Here is a 27,591-nt window from a genome sequence, read left to right as displayed (position 1 = left end):
GGTTTCCTGCTTAAAGTGATGGTTAGGATGCAGATGCACAGTGCAAGGGATGCATTGATTAAGCAGGTGTCAGAGTGGCGACTTTTCTGTGTGTGTCAGAGCCTCTCCTTGTCTTATCACCATCTTTTCCTCCTGGTTTTTCCTCTCGCAGAGGGAAGGAGGGGGGGCGGTGGCAGAGAAAGACGAGGTTCTGTTGTCAGATCTGTCAGTCGAGCCAGCCTGGTCCCTCCCACCACTGTGGAGGCATTACATACTGCTGGTGCTCTTAGCAACCGTGCCTCAGCAACAGAGCCGCGGCAGTAGCGTGCCGTGTCTCCCCAATGGAGCTGCCATTGGGCGGACCAGCTCTCAGGCACTACACCCAGAGCAGACCGAGACCCCACCGGCAAAAACTGAACTACCGTCCCAGCAGACCGCAGGTAATGTGTGTGAGAATCAGATGGGTTTGGGATAAAATGGTTGGTGTGTGTGAGAGAGAGAGGGGAGAAAAATGGAAGGGAGGGAGAGGATGGAAGAAGGTATAGAGGGGAGAGGCAGGGGGAAGGGAAGGGTGGAGAAGATGCCTGGTCCCTGCTTGAATTAGGCAGTCCCTTTGTACCGGTCACTTGCTCTTTGAAAAGCCCACTCTCTTTTCTCTGTGTGCATATGAGATGGTGATGAGGGCGAGTGGGAATTTGGTCTCAGCGTCTTCCCCGGCTCTTCCTGCAAAAAAGGAAACCATACAAAAAAAGGCTTTAGGCATTTTTAACCTGTAAATTTTTCTAAATGCTGAGTGAGTGCATCTATTCCCCATTGAGCTGGTCATGTTGTCACAGAGCCTCAGCAGCTTGTAGACATGCAGTCACTCCCATGGAGACAAAATTCACCCAATCCCCCTGGCAGAAGATCGCGTAACGGTGACTTCTGCTAAATTCGTGTTCTGCAGCCAACCTCTTGACTTTCATCTCCACTTGTGGGCGCAGATGTTGACATGATCAGCGTAATGCAACTCTGCATAGCTGCAATTTTGATATCACGTTACCTTTATTGGCAAAATGAATTATGCTGCGCTCGTTCTGGATGCAAAACCCGGCGATGCTCGATCTCTGTACGTTACTGAGCAACTGGCTCCCAGGAGGCCTGGTTCCATCTGAAATGGATGAGAAAATCAAACCAAAAAAAAAAAAAAAAACATGCATTGAGGCAGGAGGAACAGCTCTGCCAGAGTGTGTGGGTTTTCAGAGGTGATTGTTATGTAATGTAAAGTTATATGTGATACAGTTTGTGATTGCTGGGATCTGCTTATTTCTATGTGTGGTAATTAGGAGACGATAATTGAGACTGAAAATGAAGTTCTTGAGCACATGGGGCGAGTGGATGAAGGCGTGGAGGAGTTCTTTACAAAGAAAGTACTTCCCACTGATACGCTGTGAGTATCGCTCAGTAGCTAAATGATCCAGTGTGAATAAAAGCAGCGAGAGTTGACATGTAAGGTTCTTTGTGTAGGACCAAGCAGGATGAGGAAACTATCACACAGCAAGAAGTGGTTCCTGCCAGCGCTGTTGCTCCCTGTCCTCCACCGACAAAAACTCTCAGGAGGAAACTGGGAGATTTCTTCACCCTCAAGAGGAAACGAGGTCTGAAGTCAGAGCCGAGCCAGGAGGGTCGCCCCAAAAAAGCCTCCATCGCTGATTTCATCCGGCCTCTTAGGGAGGTCGCCAGGTCAGAGAAAGACAAGGAGAAGGAGCGGGTGAAGGAGCACGAGGAGAATGAAAAGGAGAAAGCGAAAGCTCATCCCAGTGCTGTTACTGGAGAGGCAGCTGTACAGGAGACGGAGGTTACTGGTGACGCGCCGCTGAGGGGCGAGGCAGCGCCTCCCCGCCGAGCTCTCAGAGAGGGGAAATCCCAGTCTCTCATCCTGCTGTCTGGATCAGCAGCAGCAGGAGCTACCAATGCCAGAAACACCGCAAAGGTGAACATCACTGCAGTTCAACTCTTCTACTATCGTAGTAAAACCATCTGAATGTCACTCATGTTCTGCTGATTTCAGAAACAGTTTGAAGGCCAGCACAGCTTTGAGCAGAAACTCCATCTTATGCTTCAGCGCATTGGGGTTTCCAAGCCTCCACCGGGAGACGCACAGGTGTGTAAATGCGCATGCCTCAATTATCTGGCATATAGGGAGGAATTATGAGTATTCGAGTTACATTTTTTGTTATTATTTTAGAATCAAGAAGGAGAAATGAAAAAGGCTGAATCTGAAGGTATGTATCATCATCTATGGCATTTTTTAAATTCTTTCCTCCTGATTGTTAATAAAGCTGAAATGACCTTTAAGTCAATTATGCCAAAAGTATATTTTTAATACACGGACAGTATTGTAAAAGCATTCATATTTCACAGATTTTTTCAGTTTTGCTTTTTTTTTTTGTCAAACTTAAATGTTTCAGATCATCAAACACATTTTAATATCAACCAAAGATAACCACACCCAGGCCTGATTACTGCACGACCCACAGAGTCGAGAAATCACTTCAAAAGAACCTGCCTGACAACACGAAGTAGGCTAAGAGAGCTCAAAACACAACACACTATTCCCCAATAATTCACAGAAATTCAAGAACAGATGAAAACCAAATCATGAGGCTGGTGAGCACATCGAGGACTCATCCAGAAAAGAATACATCACAACATCAGAGCACTGCAGGCCTTACCTACTTCACGTAAAGTCAGTGTTCCTGATTCAACAATCAGAAAGAGACTGGGAACAATCGTATCCATGGGAGAGATGCAATGCCGTATAAAAAACATCTTCAAGACATAAAGACATGTTGGAAACATGAACTGATGAGACAAAAGGGAAACATTTTGGAAACTAGCACTGCAATTTAAATAAATGAACATAGTGAAATCAATATGATGGATATTCTCCCAAAAGAATATCTTGAAGGTGAATCTCCAACCATCAGTTTCTGACATTAAACTTAAGCACACTTGGATCCCTGCAGTTTGGTTGAATTTAAACAACTCCAAGAGGAAAAGTGGGACAAAAAGACTGTCAAAGACTCTAACAGTTGTAGCAAACACTTGATCACACTTGTAGCTGCCAGGAATGGCACAGCCATTAGGGTTGAGAGTATTTTCTCTCTTTTTTTTTACATTGGGGCATGTTGGTTAGTGATCTGAAACATTCAAGTGTAACAATACAGAGGAAAATAACAGAGGAAATCTGCAAGGCAGCAATTGTTGTCTTACAGAATTCTGAGATGTTTGTAATTAAGTTTGTACTTTCCTCAAAAAGCTGTTACTGAATTGTATCCGTATCTTCTGGCCTCTCATGGAAGGCCTAATTCAAGATGGCTACATGCACCTTAGAAGAAGATAAGTCCTTGATTTGAAACGGTTTTAGCAAAAATAATCTTAAAAACTGAACTGAACATTTAAAAAAATAAGCCTTTATGACAAAAAATTGCTTAATCATAAATGAATGATAGAAAAAAGGTAGTGAAAAGACTTGTATTAACTGGACTGCTCCAGTTGGTGAGCTGGCTCCCAAGGGGATTTGTACTGGCCCTTTGCGCCGCCCCCTCCTCCCTAACATATGCAACTCCTGATATTAGCAGGGTATTAGGATGTGGGACAATGGGCGTTGCAGGCATGGGTGGGGCACTATGCAGCACTTTGCTCCCATATCCCAATTTTAATGCACTTTAGACATAAACACTACACTTCATATTACAGGGACATATTTGGATCAAGACCCTCTTACATGCTTTAGGTGGGGTGATGCTTGAATTGAAACTTGATCAAACCCAGAAAGTGGACTGCCACTGGGTGACCTATGGTTTCTGGGGATGTGTCTGGCTGCCAATGGGTGGTGGGACTGCGTGGGGTTCTGGTGGGTGTCCATCCCTCTAAACCTCCCAGAGAATAACCCACCAGGTGGAGGAGTAATATGCCCTCTCCACCTGGTCCTTCTGAGTCCCAGCTCTTCTAGAGGGCTGGGTGATGGGTGGCAGGCCTTCAACCATTCTTACCACACACCACTGTTCACCTCAAGGTGACAAACTAGTTCATACACCTATGCAACACAAATGCTACTATTTACACACACCAACACTCATCCATCAATCTGCTATCTCGTGTGGTGCCCATCTCCAGCAGTCAATGGGTGAGAGACAGGGTACACTCTGGACATGTCACCAGGGCAACACAGAGACAGACAGGACAAGCAACCATGCATGCACAGACCCACACCTAAGGAGAATTTAGACAGACTAATTAGCCTAACAGTCATGTTTGTGGACTGTGGGAGGAAGCTAGAGAGAATCCACACATCTTACTGCAAGGCAACAGCGCTATCAACTCCACCACTCTGCATCGACACACATATAATCCAAATGGTTGAAGGTCATACAAACACGAGTTATTATTACATCAACATAGCCTGCCTACTTTGATGCTGGATGCATTCTGGCTTTCATAAAGTCAATCATGCAATTAGGATACCATCTTCAGATATACTTTTTGTAGAGCAAATCTGTCCTGGCACGTCAGCAGCCATCTTATCTAAATGGCCGTGGTCTCAAACTCCAGTCCTTAAGGGCCAGTGTCCTGCAACCTTTAGATGCCTCTCTGCTTCAACATATCTGGCTCAAATATTAGCCCATTAGCAGAGCTCTGTAGAGCTTGACTGTATGGTAGAGAGGCAGGCTAAGCTTTTAGTTCAAGTGTGTAGGACAAGAGACACATCCAAAAGTTGCAGGACTCTGGCCCTCGAGGAATGTAGTTTGAGACCACTGCTATATGGGATACCCACTCAACACCATGCTCTTGGGGAGTGGGATGATGGACCTTGCAAGCCCAACCATTATTTCCAACATCCTAATTGCAACCCCCATTTTAATCCACTTGAGACATTTCACAGTAGCTCAGACATAGATGCAAACACTAGGGAGGAGGATTGCATGGGCCCCTGTCCATCTTGCCTTTGTGCCTTTGCCAGTTCAGCAGAGAATGGTGGTGCAGGATTGGCCTTATGGGCTCTGGCGTTATCACAGGGGAGTGTACAACTGGGTTGAAGTGTTGGGTGATCTCTGTCGATTGTATGGCTATTGTGGGGTCTTCAGCAGCCAAAGCCACCTTACCCTTGGTTCTCCATGGCTCAAAGTGTTTTTTTTCGTTTGGATTTTTACTATTCTAGATGGTAAATCACATCCTCCAGGTCAGAAATGAACACACACACCTACTCTACCTGCACACACTCACACACAAATGGTCGAAGGTCATACAAACAAGGGTTCCTATTTCATCAATGTGCCCTGCTTATTTTGATGCTATGCAATTTTTGCTTCAGTAAAATTAATGATGCAATTAGAATCCGTCCTCCGATATCTTTTCATAGAGCAACATTTCCCTGCCACATGTAGGCAAACAGCTTCTCTTTATATAGTTTATCTAAAATGCTGAGAGTGAAATTGTGGGGGAAAATGACTACTTTAGGTTTTCAGGTATATTTTGTGGGTAATTACATGGGTTATTTTTTATTGTGGATTTCTGTGTCCTGGTTGGGAAAAATGTGTCACGCACATGATCATGAAATGGCTAATGCACTTGTTATGATACAGAAATAAAACATAAATCTGAAATAGCGTATGTCATGACTATCTTTTCTAGTATAACACTTTAAGAGTTAAGGAATCAAACTCTACCTACTTCAGTCTGAAATGTGGTGCTTAATTTGTCCTTTAAAATGACATAAAAGTCTTTGCACTTCAGGTACCATCATTGATAATAAACCTGAGCCACCCTCTACTTTCTCAAAACCTCGGACTATGTCTGCATCTTCAGGTAAACCATAATTAGTCATTTTCAGCCCCTTTCCCAACCTACTACGATCAGCTAGGTGATTTTCTCCTTCCTTTTTCTCTCCAGACACCCGGCATCAAATTCGGGCAAGTCTGTCGGCACACGAGGCAGCTGGGAAGCCTGCTCTGCTTCCAAAGCCAGTAATCAAACCAGCTCCGCCTCCTGCAACATCAGGCCGCAATACGCCAGAGAACGAGCTAGCACAGATTCAGGAAGCAGAGACAAACACGCCCACTAAGCCCAGTCTGGCCACTGCTCCGTCTGCTCCTGCTACCACCTCTTCTTCAGTACCGACAATCTCTAATTCAGTCCCTGACTCAGCCAGTGTCACAGTTTCCTCCTCAAGTACTGACAGAGAGATATGCACTGACTTAGTGGACTCTGCTGCAGTAACTACAACACCTACAAGCATTATAGCCAGTGACAGAAAAGCCTCAGTCCCTAAATCTAGTTCTCCTGTCACTGAAGCACCCACCTCCACAATTACTAGCATCTCTACCCCATTTGAGCCCCCTGGCACAGCCGCAGTTACACCCACCACCTCAGAGTCCACAACCCCAAGTCCTTCAGTCACTTCCACCTCAAAAACAGAAACTACTTCTTCCATCCCCACCCTAGAAACTGGTTCAGCTCCCTGCCAGCAGAGCCCAGTTTCTAAAGCAGCAACAAATCTACCAACTGAGGCAACTTCCCTGGAGCCAAATGGTGCTCTCTCAGCTGCTGGAGGGGATGTTTCTGTCAGCACCGCAGCTTCTTCCTCCACCAGTGTGTCAGATTCAGGCCTACATACTCCATCCAGTACCTCTGTAGCTACCTGTCATCCTCCTAATTCTGGTGCAGTTACAACCGCAGATACACACGGTGTCCCCGTTACTTCAACCTCCCCTGTGACCCCTGTGACCCCTGCTCCCCTCCCTCCCACAGCTGATGAAACCTTCAGCCCACCATCCACCGACCACATGGACTCTGCCTCCTCTCCTGCCACCGTCCAGTCAGACGCTCTCATTTCTGCTCCCTCCACTTCTTCCAGTGACACAAACCCTACAGACACCGCCTCCACTGCTACCAGTTTAAACCGCGCAGAAACCACTTCCACCAGCAGCTCGGCGGGCGCTGCTGCAATTAGCTCCCCACACATAACTGGGTCAGATCCAGTCTTCACGATTCCCCCTGACGTAGAGTTAAGTGCCACTCCTTGCCGCTTCAGCAGTCCAGCACCCCCTGATGGTGAGCCACACCAGGATAAAGATTTACAGACACTGCATGAGGAAAGGGGGGAAGGAGAAGAACCAGGAAAACCCACAACAGACACCGGTAAGATTTTATTTTAGTAAATGTGTAATTCAGTGCCTTGCAGATGTATTCCCACTCGGTTGTTTTCAGATTACCTTTAATAACTTCAGTTTATTTTACTGAGAGATTATGTGAAACGTAGTGGCTAATTTAAATGCTGAAGGAAAGGATCACATGGATTTTACTTTTATTTTTTCCAAAAGAAATCTGAAAAGTTTGATCTGCATTTGTATTCAACCTCCATTGAATAAACACAATCCAAATCTCTTAATTAACTTTCAAAATCACTTCAGTTCATTTGAATTCACCAGATTTAAATAGTGTCAATTCAAAACAAAAGGGATCTTAAAAGAGCTCTATGATGCAAAATTCACATTTTGCACGTTTTTGTTTACATTTGAGTCTTACTCTAAAAATAGCCCAAGCGCTTAAAAAACAAAACACCCAGACATTTTTGGCAATAAGTAAATGTTTAGTTCAAACACCACCTGATTGTTAAGTCGCAATCAATTACCTAGCATCCCAAGCTGAGCTCCAGCACGTTTGGTCAGCTGGTTTTACTGCAGTATGCGCTGCTTTAATGGCTGCTGGAAAATACAAGTGTTTTGTTGTTGACTTACCATTCAAAAATCACTTGCTTCATTCTTGTTGGTTGTTTAGAAGGCTCTACTTATGCTTTTCAACGATGTATCTTGTATAATTGTGTATCTGTTTGCATCCATTTTTACTTGTGAATGTAAACATTGAGTTTGAGGGCGTGGCCAGCAGCAGTTTATTAGGATTTAAAGTGACAGGAGGCCCTAAAATAGCTCATTCTGAAAGAAGCTTGGAATAGGCAGAACTGACCAGACAGAAATATAAGAATGATTTTTGTACAAGAAATGTGATGAACATGTTTTGTAAGCATAATATGTCATTTATACATTTTTATAAAATCTATTTCTTTCCAGTTATACAGTCATCTTTTTAGTAAATGGAGACCACCCACCTTGAATTAACTCTAAGTACAGATGTAGTTCTATGAAGGCCTCAGAGGTTTATAAATCATTATGAAGACCAGAGACCAGCAATATGCAAACATGTGGACAACTTCAAGGGGCATAAATACTTTTGTCAGAACCGTTCATATGGTTCCACGTAATGTATATAGTTGTTTGTCTAATTGAATGTTTTTGTCTTTTAGTAGTGGTTGAGCCTTCTGAGGAGGTCAAACAGACCAAATCAGGCGATCTTGATGAGAAGGAGGAAGATGTTCACGGAGAGAAGAAGAGCGAAAGTGACAGTGACAACCCACTGGTTGACAATGGTGATGTAACAAGAAAAGAAGTGCAGGAAGAAAGTGTGAGAGCTGAGGAGAATGCCCTCTCTGAACCCGACCCGGGTGCAGAGGGTGAGAGGAGCAGAGACGACACAGTCAATGAGGCTCAAGAGCGAGAGGAAACAATGTCAGCAGGTGATAAGTGAAAAATAACAAAGCCGCTGAACACGGGACCAACAACTGTGACAGACAGGAGAGTCCACAGTAAAGGCTACGAGGGTAAGGAAGGCTGGGGAGAGATTATCAATGGCACTTCTGACAGGGACCACCACATTACTGCAGCACACCACTAAGAGTGGGCCACTGGACCAAAGAACTGAGATCCTCTTGGTGTGATGTAATCAACAAATCCAGCAGTGTCTTTGTCCTTTTTTTAAGTTCTGTTGAGATTTTGCATTGCACGTATGATTATGTACTATAAGAAAACTATTGTGGTAAAATACATGATGTTTACAAAAGATGAAAAAGAAACATATGACTATTAAATGGATTATTCAGTTCACTGAGTCATTCCTTAAGCTTTCTTAAAATTGTTTTTGTACATGAAGTTAGTAATATTTCCCTGAAACATCATCCATCCATTATTGTACCTTGGACAGGTCACTTAATCGCAATTTAGATGAACCAGTTAGCTACAGCAGTCAAACCCTCCCAGGCCAGAATTGAAACCCAGGACCACTCAATAAATTAGTTTATTTTATTTAAATTATTTAATTGATTTAATTTATCTTGTCAGATTGTTCATTTCAGCAGGGAGAAAGTATGTAAACGTTCTCAGGAGAAGATTTTGGGATAAAAAATTAGCTACACTGCTAAAACACAAAATCTTGCCATGTATTTTTGGTGTAGTTCCTTAGTATTGATGGAAAAGTAATAGTACCACAGGCAGATGTTTTTCACCTACAACAGGACATTTTCCCCACATGACTAGTGAAATAATCTGCCAGTGCAATGGTAATTTTTCATAAACATTAATGAATTATTGACTTAAAGCAAACTCATATATGTTGCTATAAAGTTGCTTGTAATTTAATTTGTCTTATTTCAAGTGTATTAAGATATTTGCCCTAGAAACTAAACCAAACATATTTGGTAAGTCTTTGTGTTTTTCCAGTGTACCAATCATTTTCTGTTATGATTGCTTTATTTCCAGGTGAATTAAGAGTCTTGTTTAGTTTTCCAAATGTGTCAGAAAGCAAAAGGTCCAAATAATCAGTGATTATATCTCATTACTAACTCTGTTACTAACAGGCTGAGGGTTACTCAGAGACTTTCTTTATCTTTTTGTTCAATCATAATTATTCACTATTTTTCTATTATAAAGAAAATACCTTTCAACAATTTAATAAACACACTGAAATGTCCTACATAATATAAGTGTTTTATAACTTGATCAGAGTTGAGTAGTAACTCATTACATTTACTCAGTTACAATTACTTGAGTAACTTTGTAGAAAAAAAAATACTTTTAGGAGTATTTTTACTTTTACTTGAGTAATTTTAGCTTGAAGTATTGCTACTTTTCCTTGAGTAAAATTTCTGGATGCTCTATTCACTGCGAGTCAGTGAATAAAAAACAAGCTCGTTTAAAACAAAAATTAACCAGACACAAACACTTGTGTGTCAATTTTATAAGTTTTTAAATGAAAAAAAATATTTGGAAATAGTTGTTTTTTTTACATGATTTTATTATTTTTAAATTATTTTATTTAAAGAATTATCTTTAAAATACAACCATTTTTATATATTTTTGGCCTGTCTGATTATGTAATTTTCAAATATAAATGAAATACTTTTTTACTTTAATTTCTTGGACGGCTACTTTTAACTTTTACTTGAGTAAATATAAACTGAAGTAGTGCTAATCTTACTTGAGTATAATTTTCGGGTACTCTCCTCACCTTTGTGACTGTTTATATTGAGTAATGAACTCCACAAACTGTTTACTTTTTGTGACTCTCTGGTTCTAAACACACCGGGACCAGCAGGGGTCGCTGCCGAGGACATCAAGCAAACCGCGCAGATTTCACCCGGAAGAGGAAGAACAAAGGAGACGGGGGTCTGTGCAGTGGAGCGCTCGGGCTGTTTTTTCTCTTTTGTCCGTCAGTAGATTAACCAGGTTTCCTGCCTTTTATCTGCAGGAGTTTTCATACTAGTAGGAAAGGATGTCGGTCGTGCAGCCCAGTCGCTCGTCCACCGGGTGGCCGCGCCGCGGCGGAGAGCAGTTCGGGGGCAAATACATCAGCGGGCCCGCTAAACCGCTCACCCTGGAGCGGACCATCAACCTGTGAGTCCAGTACCGCCTGCAGCCCTCAGTCTGGGTACTAATGTGGAAAAGTGTCCGGAACGACTGAGGCAGTTCTGGCTGTGACAAATTATTTATTTTGATGCAGATTTGTGCAACATAGTGACCAAAATCTTTTTAAAAATCACAAATATTTGACTTGTGAAGGCGGTATTTATGGTCGCATCTGGGCTGTAGTTTGCTTTGGCAATCATAAGGGAATATTATTTATCAGTGAAGTGGAAGGTTCTGCATAAAATGTGTGATTTTGATCTAAATTACTCTAAATAGTTATGCTTAACTCATTTGTTGGCTTTTAATATATAAAACGCCAAGTTTAAATGACAAAACTTTACACAATCTTTCTGATCCACGGCAGATTTATGTACTAAGTAATTGGTGCTTAATTACATTTTTTTTATCCGTATTGATTAAACGCATTTATTGACGCTTTGCTTATATAAGTTTGAAATAGATTGGAATTGAATTAACTGAATAGCCATTTTTCAGCTATAAATTAAGCATCTCAATGCAGAAAATAATAATTTCTACTATTAAAACATGCTGTTTGAATCCTATTTCAAAACTTTACACCACATTTCTGATCTCCAGCAGATTTGTGTATTAAATAATCAGTGTTAATTGCGTAATAATTTATCATTTGTGTTATGTTACTGTGATTAAACCTTCAGTAAATGTGTTTTGATTAATTCTCTACATATTATTGTATAATATAGTATTATATAATACAGTCTAATTGAATTAATTGATTTTTCCTTTTTTAGCTAAAAGTTAAGCAACTCAACGCAGAAAATCAGAATTTTTCTATGGAGTACAACTACACTGCAGGAGTTTAAAAGCTAAGCATTTCTTTTAATTTATGTAAATGTACATTAAAACATATAAAAAAATATTCACCCAAAAGATAATATTCACATAATGTCTGGTATAATTTCTAATTAGTTTTATGTGTTCTGATTAAACCTTCAGCAAATGTTTTATATTAATGTTCCACATTTTTGGAGTTTAAAATAGACTATAATTGAATAATCCTTTTTTTTTTTGTAGCTAAAAGATAATCTCCTCAATGTAGAAAATGATAATTTTATCAACGAAACTTTACATTAAAACACATTCTGTTTGAATTTGGAAAATGTTATGAAAAATTTGAAAACGATGCTCAAAAAGCTATATTCTAGATTTCTGATACAAAGTAATGGGCTTTCTGGGATGAACATTTTACCTAGAAAAGAACGGTGGTCACACATAAAATCTGTTTATTTTGTGTTTCATTCATTCAGTAAAGTTGTGCAGTGGATTAAAAATAGAGTGAACTCCCTACACACTCAAAACACTGATCTAAATTTTTTTTTTTTTTTTTTTTTACCAAAATGTAAATTTGTAAACTTTCTTAGTTTTGTTTCTGTTTTGCCTTGAGAAGCTACAAACAAAGTTGGCGGCCAAGTGAAGCATGTTTTGTCTTTCTGGTCCCAGATATCCTCTCACGAACTACACGTTTGGCACCAAGGAGCCTCTTTACGAGAAAGACAGCTCTGTGGCCGCCAGGTTCCTGAGAATGCGTGAAGAGTTTGATAAGATGGGCATGCGCCGGACAGTAGAGGGAGTCCTCATCGTTCACGAGCACAGGCTGCCTCACGTTCTCCTGCTGCAGCTGGGCACAACGTTTTTCAAGCTGTGAGTGGCTGGTGCTGCTGCAGGAAGCAAGTCTGGGCTGCAGAGTTGCTCGTTTACAGGTTGTGTCTGTCCTGCAGGCCTGGTGGAGAGCTGAATCCCGGAGAAGACGAGGTGGAGGGTCTGAAACGCCTGATGACTGAGGTAGCCGCTGTTTGATTCTGCCTCTGTGATTGGTGTGAAACTGACCTGCATTAACCGTGTAACTGGTTATTAGATCCTCGGGCGGCAAGACGGGGTGAAGCAGGACTGGGTGATAGATGACTGCATCGGTAACTGGTGGCGCCCCAACTTTGAGCCTCCGCAGGTTGGTATGCCAAGGAATGTGTTTACATATTTATGTAATGCGCAGATTTGTTGCAGAATTCAACACAGGGAAGACGTTTCCTGTTTCCTGCCACAGATCCTGAGTCATGTTGGAGTTTGTTTAGGTTTCATGTTGATAAAATGAACATTTAAAGATGACCTATTGTATTTCCCTGAAGGCTAGGATGGGTCTATGGGGTATACAGAACATGTTAATTAAATTTTTTCACAAAATCATCATTCTTTGATAAAGAGATTTTAGTCTGGTTTTAGTCTAGTTTGGGGCTTCTTCTCACTTTAAATCCAAATAAGCTGCTGCTCACCACGCCTCGTAATTCAACATTTACACTTGCACATGAAAATGGCTGCAAACAGATGTGCAACTATACAACCAAACATATTTGAAAGGCAGAAGTAGAGCCTCCTGCACAATCAACATCAAAGCAGCCAGTTGTTTTTTGGTTGGTAAGTCAACAACAAAACAATAGTCTTTTCCAGCAGCCACTGTGCAGAACATACAGCAGTAAAACCTATTTGAGCTTAGCTTGTGTTGCTAGGTAATGGGCTGGGCTTTGCTGGGGTTGCTAGGTGACAGGGCAGTGCCTTCTGATTTGTAAAGGTTTTTAAATCTGCACAATTTCCAGACATCAAATAACATAAATTTATTTTCTGGGTGGTTTACTTTTAAGGACATGGGCTGTGTTTTTTAGAAGCAGTAGAGACCCAAAATGGAAGCACAAAACGTAAAAAAAGGGGAATCTTGCCCAAGAGGTCCCCTTTAAATCCATGTTTTCATGAGTGAACTAATGCGGTGCTTTTCATCTTCCAGTACCCGTACATTCCAGCTCACATCACTAAACCTAAGGAGCATAAAAAGCTCTTCTTGGTTCAGCTGCAGGAGAAAGGTCAGCATTTCTTTTTATTACCTCAAAAGTGCTGAAAACTTAAAGTCTGCAATTATGAAATGAGGACAATTGATCGTCTCTGCATTTAAAATCTATAATATTCCCACAGCATTATTTGCCGTTCCCAAAAATTATAAGCTGGTGGCTGCTCCGTTGTTTGAACTGTACGACAACGCTCCTGGATATGGACCAATCATTTCCAGTCTACCGCAGCTACTGAGCAGGTAAAGCATGTTTCATTAATATTGTGCAGCTCTGTTATGAAGGATGCACAAACCTTTATTCTGGCTATTTGGCTACCAGAAACATTCTAATTTTCTTCCTTGGTTAATTTTTACTGACGATGAAGATGAGAAGAGGGTCAAAAGTAAAGAAGGCTTCGATTTTTATCATGACTTCAGTTCAAAGAGCCACTTCTACCTCTGATGGTACAAAACACAATTTCTCTGAAGTTGAAAACAAAAGGTTTTATGAGCGTTTTTAATTTTGAAAGGAAATGCGATGAAGCTAAAATTCTGTTACATTTTCAACTTTTAGAGTCGTCTGGCTTTACAAAGGACAAAAACTTTATTTTGTAGATTAAAGCTGGCTGAATCAGCCGGTTCTATAAATATGGAAAATAAAAAAAGATTGATAGCCTGCTTACAATATAAAGCACATAGTTTGAATCTACAAAAGTCATAAAATTATTCAAATCACTATTTTAAATGCCTTCTAGATGTAGAATATTACCACTACTACTAGATACTATATGCAGATATCATATAAAACTAGAGGCGTGCTGATTGATCGGCCACAGATCATAATAGGCCAATTTCTGTGAAAAAGTGTATGATCGGTGATCGCCGATCACTGTCTCTTGTTGCCGATCACCAAAACGATCACCTGTACCTCACTTCTCAGCCTGCGTGTGCAGCTTATTTCCTCTTTCCTTCACACGGCCCAAGTGCGCAGCAACAAATCCTGTCGTGTGGAACTATAACGCTCTGAGTGAACGGGGAAGTTTGCGTGTTGCGGCGGAAAATTACCTCGGGGGTGAAACACTTCAAAATGCATCAACACAACGAATCTAATATGACATTAAAAAACAAACACTTGACGGAGTTTGGCTACATCGAGGCTCAATGCGGGAAAAAAATGACAGCCGGAGCGGACAGATAGCAGGTAAAGCAGCGCACTATTATAAACACTCACCGGATTAGCATCACGATCAGAAAGCTAAACAAACAACACAAAAAGTTATTCATGTTTTCGAGCTGGCGGTGAAAGACGCTGGTTCTGCTCTCGTTGTTGGACCGCTGCTACTCGCTACTGGTAGTAATATTTCACAGATGGAGTGCCGGTCTACCTCTACCAGACAATGAACTCTCTCACCGAACAGCTGCTTAAAGCTGCAGCATGTAACTTGGAAAAAAAAAAGATTTTACATATGTATTAAAATACGTCTATTATGTCTAAATTAGGTGAATTTATTGCCAGATAATTTTTCCATTTTGCCAGATAACAGTATAATTTATACCTAAATCGAAAAATTAACAGCCATTCCAGGCAATAGGCAGAGATCGGCCTCATGGATGATCGGCAGCAAAGAACCTGAATGGAGCGTCTCTACGTAAAACCATCAGAACAGCTACTAAAATCACCCTTTCTTATTCCCTTTATGATTAAAAAAATGCTTCTTATCAAACCATGATTGCAAATTTGCAAACCTACAAAGTCATGGCTCTCCATCTAAGCTGACACCAATGATCAGAGTTGAAGGGTTTCAGGTTGTACCTGTTTTGTTTGTTTTTCTCAGGTTCAACTTTATCTACAACTAACCTGACCAACAGTGTGGCTGTCTCTGTGAGTGCAGCCAGAAGCATTGTGCTGAAAGGACGTCGTCTCTTGTTTATCTTTTACGAAACCAACACCTGTTAAGTCTGGTAAATAGAAAGTCTACGGGGTTGTTGTTGGAGAAAATGATACGGTCCGAGTTGTTTTTGTTTTATTTTTTAAACTTGTGAAGCTGCAGCCTTTTGTAGTATGCAGGTCTCTATTCCAGAATCTGGTTTTATGTTTGCCTAAAGGTTGACAATGTTTGATTAAAAAAATTACAACATTGTGTTTTCTGTTGTTTTAACCTGTAACAATGCTGTCTTTTTAAAAAAATAAAGCTGTTTTGAGTATGTTTTATAAAGTTAGAGGTACTGAATGTTGATAAGCACTTTTAAAAAAAAAAATCTGTCAAGTTTATGCTTTTAAACACAGAGGAAGGACTTTGCAGCGTAATAAAATAAATCCATGTTATTGCCATCTTAGAAGCAGGCGTTTATTAAAGGTCCCTCTTCTTTAGCAGTTTATACTGGACAGAAAAATAATGAAATTAGTTCAGAATGAATAAAAACACCATCCACAGCATTTATTTAAATCAAGCTACTTTAGTCTCAATGGGCAACATGAAAAATGCTTTTAAAATAGACGTCACTCACAGTAATGTGTTCATGACATTTGTTTATTTTTACCACTAAACAATATTAATTTGTGGAAGTCTGGGTTTCAGGCACCCAGCTGCACATAATGGAGGACTTTGCCCTGGGATTTGTCTTACAGGCAGATTTAAATGATGCGCCTGTAAGATTTTATCAGTTGTTTAAAAATAAAAATGGTGTTATAGTGCTTCTGAAAATCTGTACCTCAGAAATAATGATCAAATTATTATAGTTTTTTAAGGTATTTTCACTGTTATATGCAGTGATGCATTGTACTGTCAGACTGATGTGTATTAACCAAGTGATTACATGTAAATGCAATGCTGGAATAATGAGAAATGTAATTATTCATAAATGCAGGTGATTCAAATGGACATACCTGCTGTTTGTAAGTCAGAAAGAGTTCATTTCACTAGTAAGTTAAACATTTTTGTGCTTTTTTGTAAGTACTGTCCTGTCATTCATTTGTCTTTATCTCTTATTATACAATAGTTGTTCTAGACATTTGTCCAAAGTAGAGCAATCGCTGTTGGACATTACCTTTGTCTCACATTAATACTTAAGATGATTCACTGAAGCCACTAACTGAACTAAACGGTGAAGATTTATTACTTTTTGAAACTACGTAAATTCAACATGTTTTGATGTACAGTGAGTCCTAGAAGGATTGATAGGCTTGTTTGGATTATATTCAAAAATATTTTCCTTTGATCAATAAGTCATTTATATTATAAGTGGGCTGTTTAAAATTATTTCAATGTTTCTCAGTCAGTGGAAAGGAAAAAACTACTTTCACAATGCTGGCTTTTTTTTTGGTCAGGCTTCGGAAAATGTTTAACCTTTTGTTAAAATGCTGACTTCATGTCAGAGTTCTATTAAGCCAGAATTATTTTTTAGAAGCTCAAATCCTCTTTGGTAAAATACATTTAAAAATCTTATTGAATCTTATTGCAGGATTTTTTTAAAATGTACTTTATTTTTGAACAAATAACATAAAGAAAGAAACTTAATACTATAATGTCAGATTACATTAAATCTGTCATTTAATGTAATAAAAGGATTATTCCTATTAACAGAGGAATAATGGTATAAAAATATATTTTAAAAAAATCACAAATACTGATGTTACTAAAAGATCTTGCAATTTAAAGTAAATAAAACAAATGTATAAATAAATATGTATAATATATTAATAAGTAGTTTTTAGTCTATACAAGCAATATTGTTATTTTCCTAACAAATGTGTAAAAGTACATAATAACGGGTCTGTTACAACTAAAAGAAAAATTAAAGTAAACAATACAGCCTGACAGTCATCACGCTGGGCAACTGAGTTCTGCCTTCTGACGTCATTTACCCGCGACGTCGCTTCCACGCTATCCGGTGTCTGTAAAGTTTACGTTGGAGAGATTCCCCAGCTATGAGCTGCAAGCGAGCGCAGAATGAGAGCGGAGACACGGACAAGAAGAAGAAGAAGAGGAGCAGCGTGGAGACCGTGGATCTCTGTGGAGCCGTGGAGGAGGAGGAGGTGAAGCGAGCGGTGAAGGAGGCGTGGAGCAACAGGACCCACTACAGCAAAGGCCAGTGAAGCACAACGCCTTTCCCGTGGACTGGTCATATTTGTAGTACTATTATTAGGTCAATCCAGAGGCCCCTAGAGGTGTTGGTGGGAGACCGCGATGGTTCCACTCTAAAACTACAATTTTGTACGATTTATGTATTCACGTTGCTATGGCGAAACTTGACATTTTTGCCTGATTAAATGATTGAAATGGCGAGCTCTTTTTTGTGGCAATCGTTTCTACCTGCTCGTTTTGTTGCAATCCAAAAACACAAACCCTAGGGGGAAAGAGAGTACATATATAATATATGAGAACCACGTCTCGCTGCAGTAACTTTAACTCGGAGGTGTCCAAACCTTTTGGCTCGGGGGGCCAAAATGTCAGGTTGCATCTACTCCCAGGGCCACAAAATGCTTAGTTTAAAAAAAAAAAAAATAATTACAACAATTTTCATTTTTACTTGCTAAATAAACAAACTAAGCACGCATTATTTTAGCGAAATAAGCAAAGCTGTTTGTAGCTTTAAAACAAAAGAGGGTCTTGCCAGATTAAATAAAGGCAAACCATATGCTACTTTTTTTTGATAGATTCTTTTTGTATCTCTTTTGCCATACAAACAGTTTATTAAACGGTCGTTCCTGCATTTTAGTAAAAACCACTGGATGTTTTCGACTCTCGTTACTGATAATGTAAATTAAAAAGAAAACCCTGGATGAATACTTTGTGCTGCACGTTACATTTTCCATATTAATATTTTAATTGTCTGTATCTTTTTTAAACAGCCAGGCATCAATGGAAATTTCACCAATATTGATTTTAAATGTGAATCTACATGAACCGGCAAACCAGTTTTAGGCTATTCTAGAACTGTAATCAAGAGCCGCCCAAAATTGTTCTAAGGGCCGCAAATGGCCCCCAGACCTCACTTTGGACACCCCTGCTTTAACTACTCTGACTGTAATTAGTCCTCTCTTTAAACCATTTCTTCAGTTCATTCAGGTTTACTGGTAGGGCTGTCAAAAATAACAAATTTTGCTGAACGATAAATTGCCCTAGAAATAATTTCAATATACCATAATATTGTTATTTCTGAGATCATTTTCAGCTAATATATTAATAATGGAACAGTAATGCAATAAACGTTTTACTGGAACTGGAAAACATTTTAAATATTCAAAATAAATAAACAAAACAACAACCAAAACATAATTAAAATCAATTCTGAAGTCTCTGTGAACTAAATTGTCCTTCAAAAAGAGTTCTAGTTGAGACCAAAGTGCCAGACTGAAAACCAGTTTCTGGTAGAAAGAGAGACGAATTGAAATTATTGAGCTTGTTTTAAATGAGCATGGAATTAATTGATTTATTGCTTATTGTGATTTTGCCATAGCGGCACAAAATCTGGTTCTAGTCAGAATATAATAATGGACAATAAAATATGTTGTGAATTGTCACAAGTCTGTAAATGCAGTCGATGACACATAACTTATATCTGGTTCTATTAACATAAGTTTCATTAGAGGTTAAGATTTGTGCTGTTTTTTTTGAGTTGGGTTGGTTTTATGTTGTTTAGGCTGGAAACTGTCAGTCAGATCTGGCAACCCGGCCAGTGAAGAGGAAAACCTTCCTCACCTGACCTCGACCCGATCCAACTCGTAGTCAGTTTGGGTGGCTAAGTTGGTCACTGATGTTTTTCTTTTTCTTTAAATGTTAGAAATGTTTATTGGAAGGTTTTGAGTTGTTCATAATTCTCACTTTAGCAGATAAAAGTAGAATGATGAGGAAAATGTGTATTTTCCATTTATTTGCTTCATAATTCTGCAGATGTAGAAATGTTCCCAAAAAAACTCACTTATCCTTTCTTGAACACTTATGTTTGAGATCTATTTGCAATCTACAGAGATTGCTGTAGTTTGTGATTAACATAAATAATCCTCATAATAAATAAGACTTTCCTTATAATTAATTGTTCGCTCAGATTAGTTCAGTTTTGTCCAAACTTTCTGCCATGAAGGCCAAAATCTTTACCTTGAAACATATGGGGTCACAAAAATGTTATGTATTTTTATAACAAACTTTTTCTGGCTTTATTATTTTGTCTGCTTAATAATAAACTAAAAAAAATATGATTTTATTGAAATCAACAAAATAGTTTAAGTCATTTTATAGAAAATATTTGCTTTTGGACACCCATGATGCTACATTCCTTTTTCTCTTAAGAAAACAGTCAAAAAAGTTATTTTTCCTGTGCAGGTTTAATTAATCTTTCATTCCTTATTGACATTTGCAGTTATTAGATTAGGTTAGCTGTCTTTGTATAGCTGGCCTTTCAAAATGGAGGTTAATATATTATAAAAACATGTTTATTTCTTCTTTTATAATTGTTGCTGCAGGAGATCTGGAGTTGGACTGCCACCCTTTCCCTCACTGCATAATCAAGAACTTCCTGAGCAGCCAAACCTTTGTAGAAAACCTGCAGAGAGAGCTGCTGGAGCTCAACTTCAACGAGAAATCAAACGACCTGTACAAGTTTAAACAGGTGACCATCAAACCCTGCTTTATTTCTCCTGGAATGTGGTCAATTCTTAATTATTTTGTTTATTCTCTTTAAGTCAGATGATCTGAAGAAGAAAAAAGAGCCACACATTGCAGCAATAAGGTAACAAAAACAATAAATCCAGATTGGGATGAAACATTTAAATGCTTTCTGTTAATAAAAAAAGAAGCACGTTTTTTCCAAAAAAACCCAAGACGTCCTGTTTCTATTTGTACGTGTGGGTTATTGTCTCACAGTTTAGGTGCTGATGTGACATTTAATGGGTGGTTAATCTCTTCTGCTCCTGCACCTGATCCAGAGCTTATCACCGATACCAGACACACAAACCTGCTTCTGCTGTAATCGATATTTCCTACCTGACAGAGCGGCCTCTTTTTAAACACATTACAGAAGCAGGTGCATTAATGACGGCTGAATTCAGCTCAAACTTCAGAGCAGACAAGAGGATTAACAGGAAAACATGCCTCTGCCTTTTTTGCTGTTCTACATTTTTCAGATAATGTGAGAAAAATACATAAAGTGTAACTAAATTAAAAGATGCTTTCATTTTTATACTGTTATTGTCTAACGGCAGAAAATCTTGTCATTAATTGAAGAGCAAAGATTAATTCTAGTCAGTATAAAATAATTAATTTGAGGCAACATAAATGTTTTGACAATTGTTTTAATCTCTTTAAAAATATTACAATTGGATTTCTTTTACAATAAAAAAGCACAAAAACAAAACTCAACCCACACTAAAGGAGCCATCTACATAAAAAATAAATAAATAAAAAACAAATGGGGCACCAGGTATGTGAAAAAGACCAGATTAATAGAGCCAGTTCTTTCATACAGAAATTTAAAAAATAGTTTTATTTCTTAAAAAAATGTTACGATCGCTCACCTGATTTTCATAACCCACAGTGTGGGAATCACTCCATTAGAAAAACAAACTTAAATTCAGTCATAAAGACCTCGTATAAGTCATATTCGGTCTATAAGATTCCGTCTGACATTGTCTCAAAACAGTAAATTGTAATGTTTGTCATATTTCTGTTCACATTTAATCTATTTTTGACAAAAGCATGACCTATTTTAAGCTTAATGTACGCATTGCTTACTAAAAAAGTTTTGCGTAACTAATACGATTCATTATTATTATGATTATTTATTCACAAACTGCCTATTTATTAATTTATGAATCTTTGAATTTGTTGATTTAATGGTCGCCTCCACCAGGGGGCGCCAGTGATTTATCACCTCTTATGTCGTCATAGGACGGCGCTTAGTGAAGGAAGTGTAAGACCATGATGATTTAACCCTCCTCTTATGTTTGTTTCTGGAGTACAGCAATAATGTCAATTTGACCCGGGGAGTGTTTAATCCTGCAGTAGTGTCAGAAACCCAATAATTATTCCAAAACATTTTTGTATGTGATTATTAACTCCAATACTAACCATTTCAATCAATATTTGTGCAATGATGTATTATTATTGCTCAGAAATTAAGGATCAATGACGACAGCCTACTCATTTACTCACTTTGACATAAAAAATGAAATTTAAATTTTTAATGTCCACTGAAAAAAAAAACCTAGACACAAAAAAACAAAAATTTTCTTGAAATTGATCTTTGGTAAAAAAAAATTATATTACACTTTTTTTTTTTTTCAATGGTTGATCTTTATAATTGAACTTGAGACACACATACTGTTCAGGGTCAAATTGACCCGCTGATTAAAATCAAGATAAATGAGTCAAGCAGAGAGTATTTATGTTTTCCTCCACTTCTGCTGAGTGTCACTCAGTGTGGGTGGAGTTTGTCCACGGGAACAGAAAATGTTCCAGTCAAAAGTTGTATGAACACCTGCTTTCTCGTAGTTTCCTAGTGAAGTAAAGAGAGTAGTGAGAAAGCGGGCTTGTGTGTGTCGGCGTGTGGATGTGTGTGTGTGTTGTGTTTGTGTGTGTGTGGTGAAATATGGTTCATAGCTGCAAGGAAACATATAGAAATGGACATTTTTTAAAATCTTTTTTTGCACTTCAACTTGACTGCTGGGTCAAATTGACCCAAATAGTATCTATGTAAAAAGTAGACCCGGGGGGAAGGTTACAAATGTGTAAAATTAATACATTTTCAATTTATAACTGTAGTGACATAAAGTAAGAAAAACCGAATGTCCTATTTGTAGCTTCTAGATATGGTAAGCAGTTAATGTTTTGTCTTCATGATTTAAAAAAGGAGAAACAAGTTCTCCACCCAGGTATTCATTTCTACTCCTGACAAAGAGAGATGATGTGTGTTGACAGGAATTTAAATATTGTTTATCTCTTTCTGTACTAGTTTGTCTTGTTTTTTTGACATGTGTATGGACAGGTTAAATAAATTAAATACATAAATAAATCATAAAGCTTATTTATTATCATTTTTTTTCTACAACACTATTCACCTTCATTATTGATTTTCAAATTTTTCTCATGTTTAAAATATGTTTAATTTATTGATTATGATTCTTAATCAAATGTATTGCATTAACTTTCATTTTTGAGTAAACTACATTTAAAAAGCTTTACCAACATAGAAATTTGACATTCTTATAACAGAGAGCTGTAATTCTGATTAAATAAAAGATATAAAAACTAAACGAATTGTCTCCGTTCACAAACATAAGGCACTGACTTTATAAGCTGGCACACCTATTAATGCAATCCAGCCTTGGGGATTAAATGCTGCTATTAAATATACAATAAGAGTTGCCCCCCTCTGTTTGTGATCATCAATAATTCATGTAGCAGCAAATGTCATGGCAGACTGTCGTGTGTTTGTTGTCTCTGAGTTTTATTATTGTGTTGAGTGTTTCTTCTTCTTCTTCTTCTTCTTCTTCTTCTTCTTCTTCTTCTTCAGGGCGGCTCTGTTTGGGCGTTTCCGCTCCTGGCTCGGGGACGTGTTGGGGGTCGAGCTGGAGCCCACCGTGGATATTTCTTGTGCTAAATATGAGCATACAGGTAAGATTTAAACTCAACCCCAGAGACTTAGAGGAAGTTGCTGCATTTGGTGACAGTAAATCGCATTTTGTGCCATTTCAAGATGTTCTTTTGTGCCATGATGACGAGTTGGAGGGAAGGCGCGCGGCTTTCATTTTGTATCTTGTACCTCCATGGCAGAGCAGCGACGGGGGCAGCCTTGATCTCTACTCCACAGACAGTAGGTACCTCTCTGTGTGTGGGTGTGGGTGTGTGTGTGTGTGTGTGTGCAGCTGTATTGCTAACTGTCAACACTGTCATCAGGTAATTTCCAGCCGGAGAATGTCGTGAAGTCACTCGTACCGTGTTGGAACACCCTCGTCCTGTTCGAAGTGTCTCCAGTATCTTTTCACCAGGTCGGTATTTGGGTTTGTAACTCTCAGTACAGGGTTGGTTTGAGCTGATTTTGTTGTTGCTTTTGTCCTGCAGGTTTCTGAAGTTTTATCACAGGACAAGTGCCGTCTGTCTCTGAGCGGCTGGTTTCATGGACCCTCTCTGGAGCGTCCTCCTCGTTTTAAAGAGCCGTCCATCCTCAAGCATCCACACTTACCCAGAGATGTGAGTGCTTTTGGGAAAGAGACATTAAAATCTCAGATTTTTGATATTAGTCTTTCTTTTTTTTGTTGCTTATTTTTCTTTAAAAAAAAAGAAATTCAAAATTACAGAAAATATGTTCAAAAAGTGGGTTTTATTTCACTCGCTCCTTCTGTGAGTTGTATAATGATTGATTGATAAGGGCCAATTAAGCAAGAATTGTTCTATTTTGATAGCATAGTAGGACTAGACACTGTGACTAAAAAACGTATCAAGTGTTTTCTATCAGTGGATATCAATAATTATTGATAAAGTTTTGTTGCCAAGCTGAAAATGTGATCTTTCCCACTTTTATCCAGTTTTCACTCCGCTTTATCTTTTCTATTTTTAAGCAGTTACGAGGCACAAGAGTGAAAACTTAAACTGCTCCTGCTCCAGTTAACAGGTTGTTGCTAGGTAACTAAAGAGCGAGTTGCTAGGCAACCAAGAGTGAGAGAGTGAGTTGATTCCACCAACCTATTTTCGTCAGCTTTGAGAGGTTGAACAGCTAAAGCCTTTCCTCTGCCTACATCCCCCAGAATGCTGTGCAGCTCTGGATTGGAATTCAGTAAAACTATTGAATATTTTATCAGACGTATTATTGATTATTGATTAATGATATTTTTAAATCATCAAGTCTAGGTATGATTACTGCATACTATAGATGCAGTAATCATGTAATGTAATACTATAGAATTACTTTTGCTTTTTCCCTTACTTGAAATCTTTTAAGATACTTGAATTTAATCAATTAGGTGTTATATTCTATATGTTAAACAACATTATTGGCATTGGGTGATTTTCATGGTAATTAGTGTTTTGTTCTCAGGTTTGTAGGGTGTGTGTAAGAGAGAGATTTAAAAACATAACATTTGTTATATTTTAATTTACCTTGTCTCTGCTGTAAAATACAGAATATTATCACAGGACATTAATAACTGTAAAAAATGAAATGAAATCATATAACCGTGAATTGAAACTGTTGTTTTTTAGTTCATTTGTATTGCTTTTATTACAAAGTGTGCAGCTGGAAAACTAAAACTTACCTTAAAAATGCTTGAAAATGCTTAAATTTGTCTGTTTGGAAAACTCAGTAAACTCATTTGAGAACTGTATGTTATATTTACTGAAGTTGTTTAAAAATTCAGTAAGCGGGTAATACAGCCCATTAATTGTGTAACGTACAGTTTGTTTTTGCTCCTGACAGGAGACTGTGCTGCTTGAGTGGGTCAATCCTTTGTACCTGGATATTTCCTACCAAGAGCAGATCCAAAACGAGTTTGAAGACAACTCTGAAATTCAGCTCAAAGATTTTCTAAAGGTAGCAGCTCTGCCTTCGTCTTCACTTCCTGTGTCCAGGTATTCCTCCAGGTTTATTGTCAGATTATTTCCTCAGGAGGAGAAGTTCAGGGAAGTGAGTGAAGCTCTGCGACAGACCGGCATTCAGTGGATGAAGAGAGGTCCACCCAATAAAAGGTGGGTGACGTCGGCCAGCTCTGCGGTTTCACATTTAGCGGATTCTCATGCTAAATGTTGTTTTAGGTGTTATGAATCAGCCTCTGTCGACTCCCTGCCAGAGTGTGTGAGTGTGTGCTGGGAGCTGCTCCGCTCAGAGGCCTTCTTCCTCCTCCTCTCCAACTTCACCGGCCTCCGGCTGCACTACCTGTGTCCGGCAGATGAGGAGGACGAAGACAGAGATACGAAGGACGACAAAGAGGAGGGAGAGGTTGCAGGAACGTCAGCAGAATCGCCATCATCGTCATCATCATCAAAGGCAGGCGCTGACAATGGAGGGAAAAGTATGTGAAAATGAGGGTTGAAATTAGGACTGCAATGAACAATTATTTTAGAAATCAATAATCGATTATTCAGAAAAAAAAACAAACTGGCACATTCTGCAGATTTTTTATTTAACCACGCAAGCCTACATTACACAGTATTAGAAATACATTGCATTGTGACCAGCTTTTAATGTATTTCTAATATACTTCTGGTTTATTTTAAATCAGAAATTAAACATTTTTTTGCCTATAATGCAGCTTTCCTTTACTTGATCATTTCTAGCAAAGGATCCATCTGTATATATATTAAAAAATATATTTAAAAAATATATAGTGAAAAGCTCAGCTCTTTCTTCTTGGCTGAGATTTTCGTTTTTACAGATTTTAAATCGGCTTAAGGTAAAACTATCCCACTTGGGGAGATCTGGGTAGAACATATCAAGGTTTATTATTATCTTAAATGTAAACTATATGTATTATGTAACCCTTCTATATTCATCTCAGGTGCAGTAGGTCGACTTCACAACAGACACATTCAGGTTCACTGTATTTATTCCAAGAAAAGAGAAAATCAAGTTGGTGGTTAACATCAATCCAGCAGCTTCTGCCTCTATACAATAAGTAAAATATAATTAATAACCCAGAATAAACCATAAACAATATATCCCAATGAGAAGTTAGCAGAAGTTAACATTTGTAGCTAAAATGGGCAACATTAACAATGATAACATTTAGAAACAAACACAAAACATAACAAATTTACTCAGATTTCATCTGTGAAATTTGTACAATATCAAATTTGTCCAACATATATTTTAAAATATAAAACTTGTAAAGAAAACACAGCTCATTCTGATGCATACCACGGTTACCGACGGCAACAGAAAAAAGGGGGAGGAGCTGTCAGTTACCGGTTACTATGGTAACCACCAACTGCCAAGAATAGAACTTAAAACACCAATAAATGTCTGGAGAAACAACTTGTTGACTAAACAAAATAAATTCAAATAAATAAATTTTGACAAACTTCACGTTTATAATATTGTTAAAATAAAACCCTGTTTTATGTATATTGTTGAGTTTTGGCTTAATTACTGCTCTAAATATGTTCCTCTTTCAGCAAAACTGCCGATTTGTGTCTGTATTCTACATTTGAAGATTAAGCGATTTCTAAATTAGTTGAGGATTGTTTCACGTTCAGCTAATCACGATTAATCCGGTTAATCGTTTCAGCCGTAGTTGAGACGTTTGCTCAGTCACAGGTTTGTTTGTGTGGTCTGATCTTCAGAGCTGAGCTCGCCTGTGTGTTGTGGAGAAGTGCGTCGTTGGTCTCATGGTGGTTACACTCTGTTGCATGATGCTGAGGCTGCACAGGCGGAGTACGCTCTGGACCTCATCCTGCCCTTTGGCTGTGCAGGTGAAACCCAAACACACACACACAGTAAACTGACCCTTAAGTTTTTACTATAATACTCACAGAATGAATGTCTCACAGACTGGGAGGCAGAGTTTGGGGGTTTCACGTGTTATGTTGCCAACGAAGAAGATGAGGAGGTGAGTGTTGACCGGTATAAAGGCAAATATTTGCACTGCACATCTGTGAAGATCATTAATTTATTATTTTTCAGCTTCTCACTGTGTATCCAGAGGACAACTCTCTCGCTCTCGTCTACAGGGACAAAGAAACCCTCAAATTTGTCAAGCACGTCAACCACAAAAGCTCCCAGGTGGACAGTTCCACCTGCAGAGAGTTTTATGACTTCTCTTTTGTCTACTATGAATAAACATATTTTTGTCACTGTGTATGTTTGAGTTTTTTCCCATAAATATTATGCTAGGCATTGAAAGATGGACGTTAATATTCACGCTGAACTTCATATTTTAAAAATATAGTATGAATGTAAATTGTATTGGTAAATAACTACTTTATAAATATATTTAGACAGTCAAAACAGATATAATTGTATTAACATCCTGAGCTTGTCCAAATCTGCTGGTAA

At 38.6% G+C, this 27,591-nt stretch overlaps 3 protein-coding genes across 4 annotated transcripts; all 3 read left to right on the top strand.

Moving 5' to 3' along the window:
• The first annotated feature begins 158 nt into the window (after window positions 1-158).
• Window positions 159-8,960, top strand: LOC114142826 (flocculation protein FLO11-like). 2 transcript variants are annotated; one of them, XM_028014308.1, is made up of 8 exons: window positions 159-419; window positions 1,305-1,408; window positions 1,486-1,951; window positions 2,030-2,122; window positions 2,207-2,243; window positions 5,758-5,829; window positions 5,914-7,161; window positions 8,327-8,960. In XM_028014308.1, the coding sequence occupies exons 1-8, from the start codon at window positions 321-323 to the stop codon at window positions 8,602-8,604; spliced, it is 2,397 nt and encodes a 798-aa protein (XP_027870109.1). In that variant the 5' UTR covers window positions 159-320; the 3' UTR covers window positions 8,605-8,960. The 2 variants fall into 2 exon arrangements, with proteins under 2 accessions (XP_027870109.1, XP_027870108.1); XM_028014307.1 differs by having other exon boundaries at window positions 165-419; window positions 8,324-8,960.
• A 1,528-nt stretch (window positions 8,961-10,488) lies between these two features.
• nudt21 (nudix hydrolase 21) lies at window positions 10,489-15,940 on the top strand. The gene is made up of 7 exons (XM_028015999.1): window positions 10,489-10,745; window positions 12,237-12,437; window positions 12,515-12,578; window positions 12,652-12,741; window positions 13,570-13,645; window positions 13,755-13,869; window positions 15,444-15,940. The coding sequence occupies exons 1-7, from the start codon at window positions 10,624-10,626 to the stop codon at window positions 15,463-15,465; spliced, it is 690 nt and encodes a 229-aa protein (XP_027871800.1). The 5' UTR covers window positions 10,489-10,623; the 3' UTR covers window positions 15,466-15,940.
• Window positions 15,941-17,449: 1,509 nt separating this feature from the next.
• Window positions 17,450-27,394, top strand: ogfod1 (2-oxoglutarate and iron-dependent oxygenase domain containing 1). Its single transcript, XM_028016056.1, has 13 exons — window positions 17,450-17,696; window positions 20,072-20,217; window positions 20,291-20,337; window positions 23,119-23,219; window positions 23,302-23,418; window positions 23,502-23,593; window positions 23,667-23,795; window positions 25,018-25,131; window positions 25,207-25,286; window positions 25,353-25,609; window positions 26,880-27,008; window positions 27,087-27,145; window positions 27,220-27,394. The coding sequence occupies exons 1-13, from the start codon at window positions 17,537-17,539 to the stop codon at window positions 27,373-27,375; spliced, it is 1,587 nt and encodes a 528-aa protein (XP_027871857.1). The 5' UTR covers window positions 17,450-17,536; the 3' UTR covers window positions 27,376-27,394.
• Window positions 27,395-27,591: the final 197 nt, after the last annotated feature.

This window comes from Xiphophorus couchianus, chromosome 4, assembly GCF_001444195.1.
Source record: "Xiphophorus couchianus chromosome 4, X_couchianus-1.0, whole genome shotgun sequence".
In the NCBI taxonomy this organism is placed as follows: domain Eukaryota; kingdom Metazoa; phylum Chordata; class Actinopteri; order Cyprinodontiformes; family Poeciliidae; genus Xiphophorus; species Xiphophorus couchianus.
This window is presented reverse-complemented; position numbering and strand designations above follow the sequence as displayed.

Bases quoted from the DNA above. Each gene is read 5' to 3' on its own strand.
- LOC114142826 (XM_028014307.1), top strand. From the start codon at position 321: ATGGAGCTGCCATTGGGCGGACCAGCTCTCAGGCACTACACCCAGAGC. The intron at 1,409-1,485 runs GTGAGTATCGCT...TTCTTTGTGTAG, and splicing joins GTACTTCCCACTGATACGCT to GACCAAGCAGGATGAGGAAA. The intron at 1,952-2,029 runs GTGAACATCACT...TGCTGATTTCAG, and splicing joins ATGCCAGAAACACCGCAAAG to AAACAGTTTGAAGGCCAGCA.
- nudt21 (XM_028015999.1), top strand. From the start codon at position 10,624: ATGTCGGTCGTGCAGCCCAGTCGCTCGTCCACCGGGTGGCCGCGCCGC. The intron at 12,579-12,651 runs GTAGCCGCTGTT...ACTGGTTATTAG, and splicing joins TGAAACGCCTGATGACTGAG to ATCCTCGGGCGGCAAGACGG. The intron at 13,646-13,754 runs GTCAGCATTTCT...ATATTCCCACAG, and splicing joins GGTTCAGCTGCAGGAGAAAG to CATTATTTGCCGTTCCCAAA.
- ogfod1 (XM_028016056.1), top strand. From the start codon at position 17,537: ATGAGCTGCAAGCGAGCGCAGAATGAGAGCGGAGACACGGACAAGAAG. The intron at 25,610-26,879 runs GTATGTGAAAAT...TCTGATCTTCAG, and splicing joins CGCTGACAATGGAGGGAAAA to AGCTGAGCTCGCCTGTGTGT. The intron at 27,146-27,219 runs GTGAGTGTTGAC...ATTATTTTTCAG, and splicing joins CCAACGAAGAAGATGAGGAG to CTTCTCACTGTGTATCCAGA.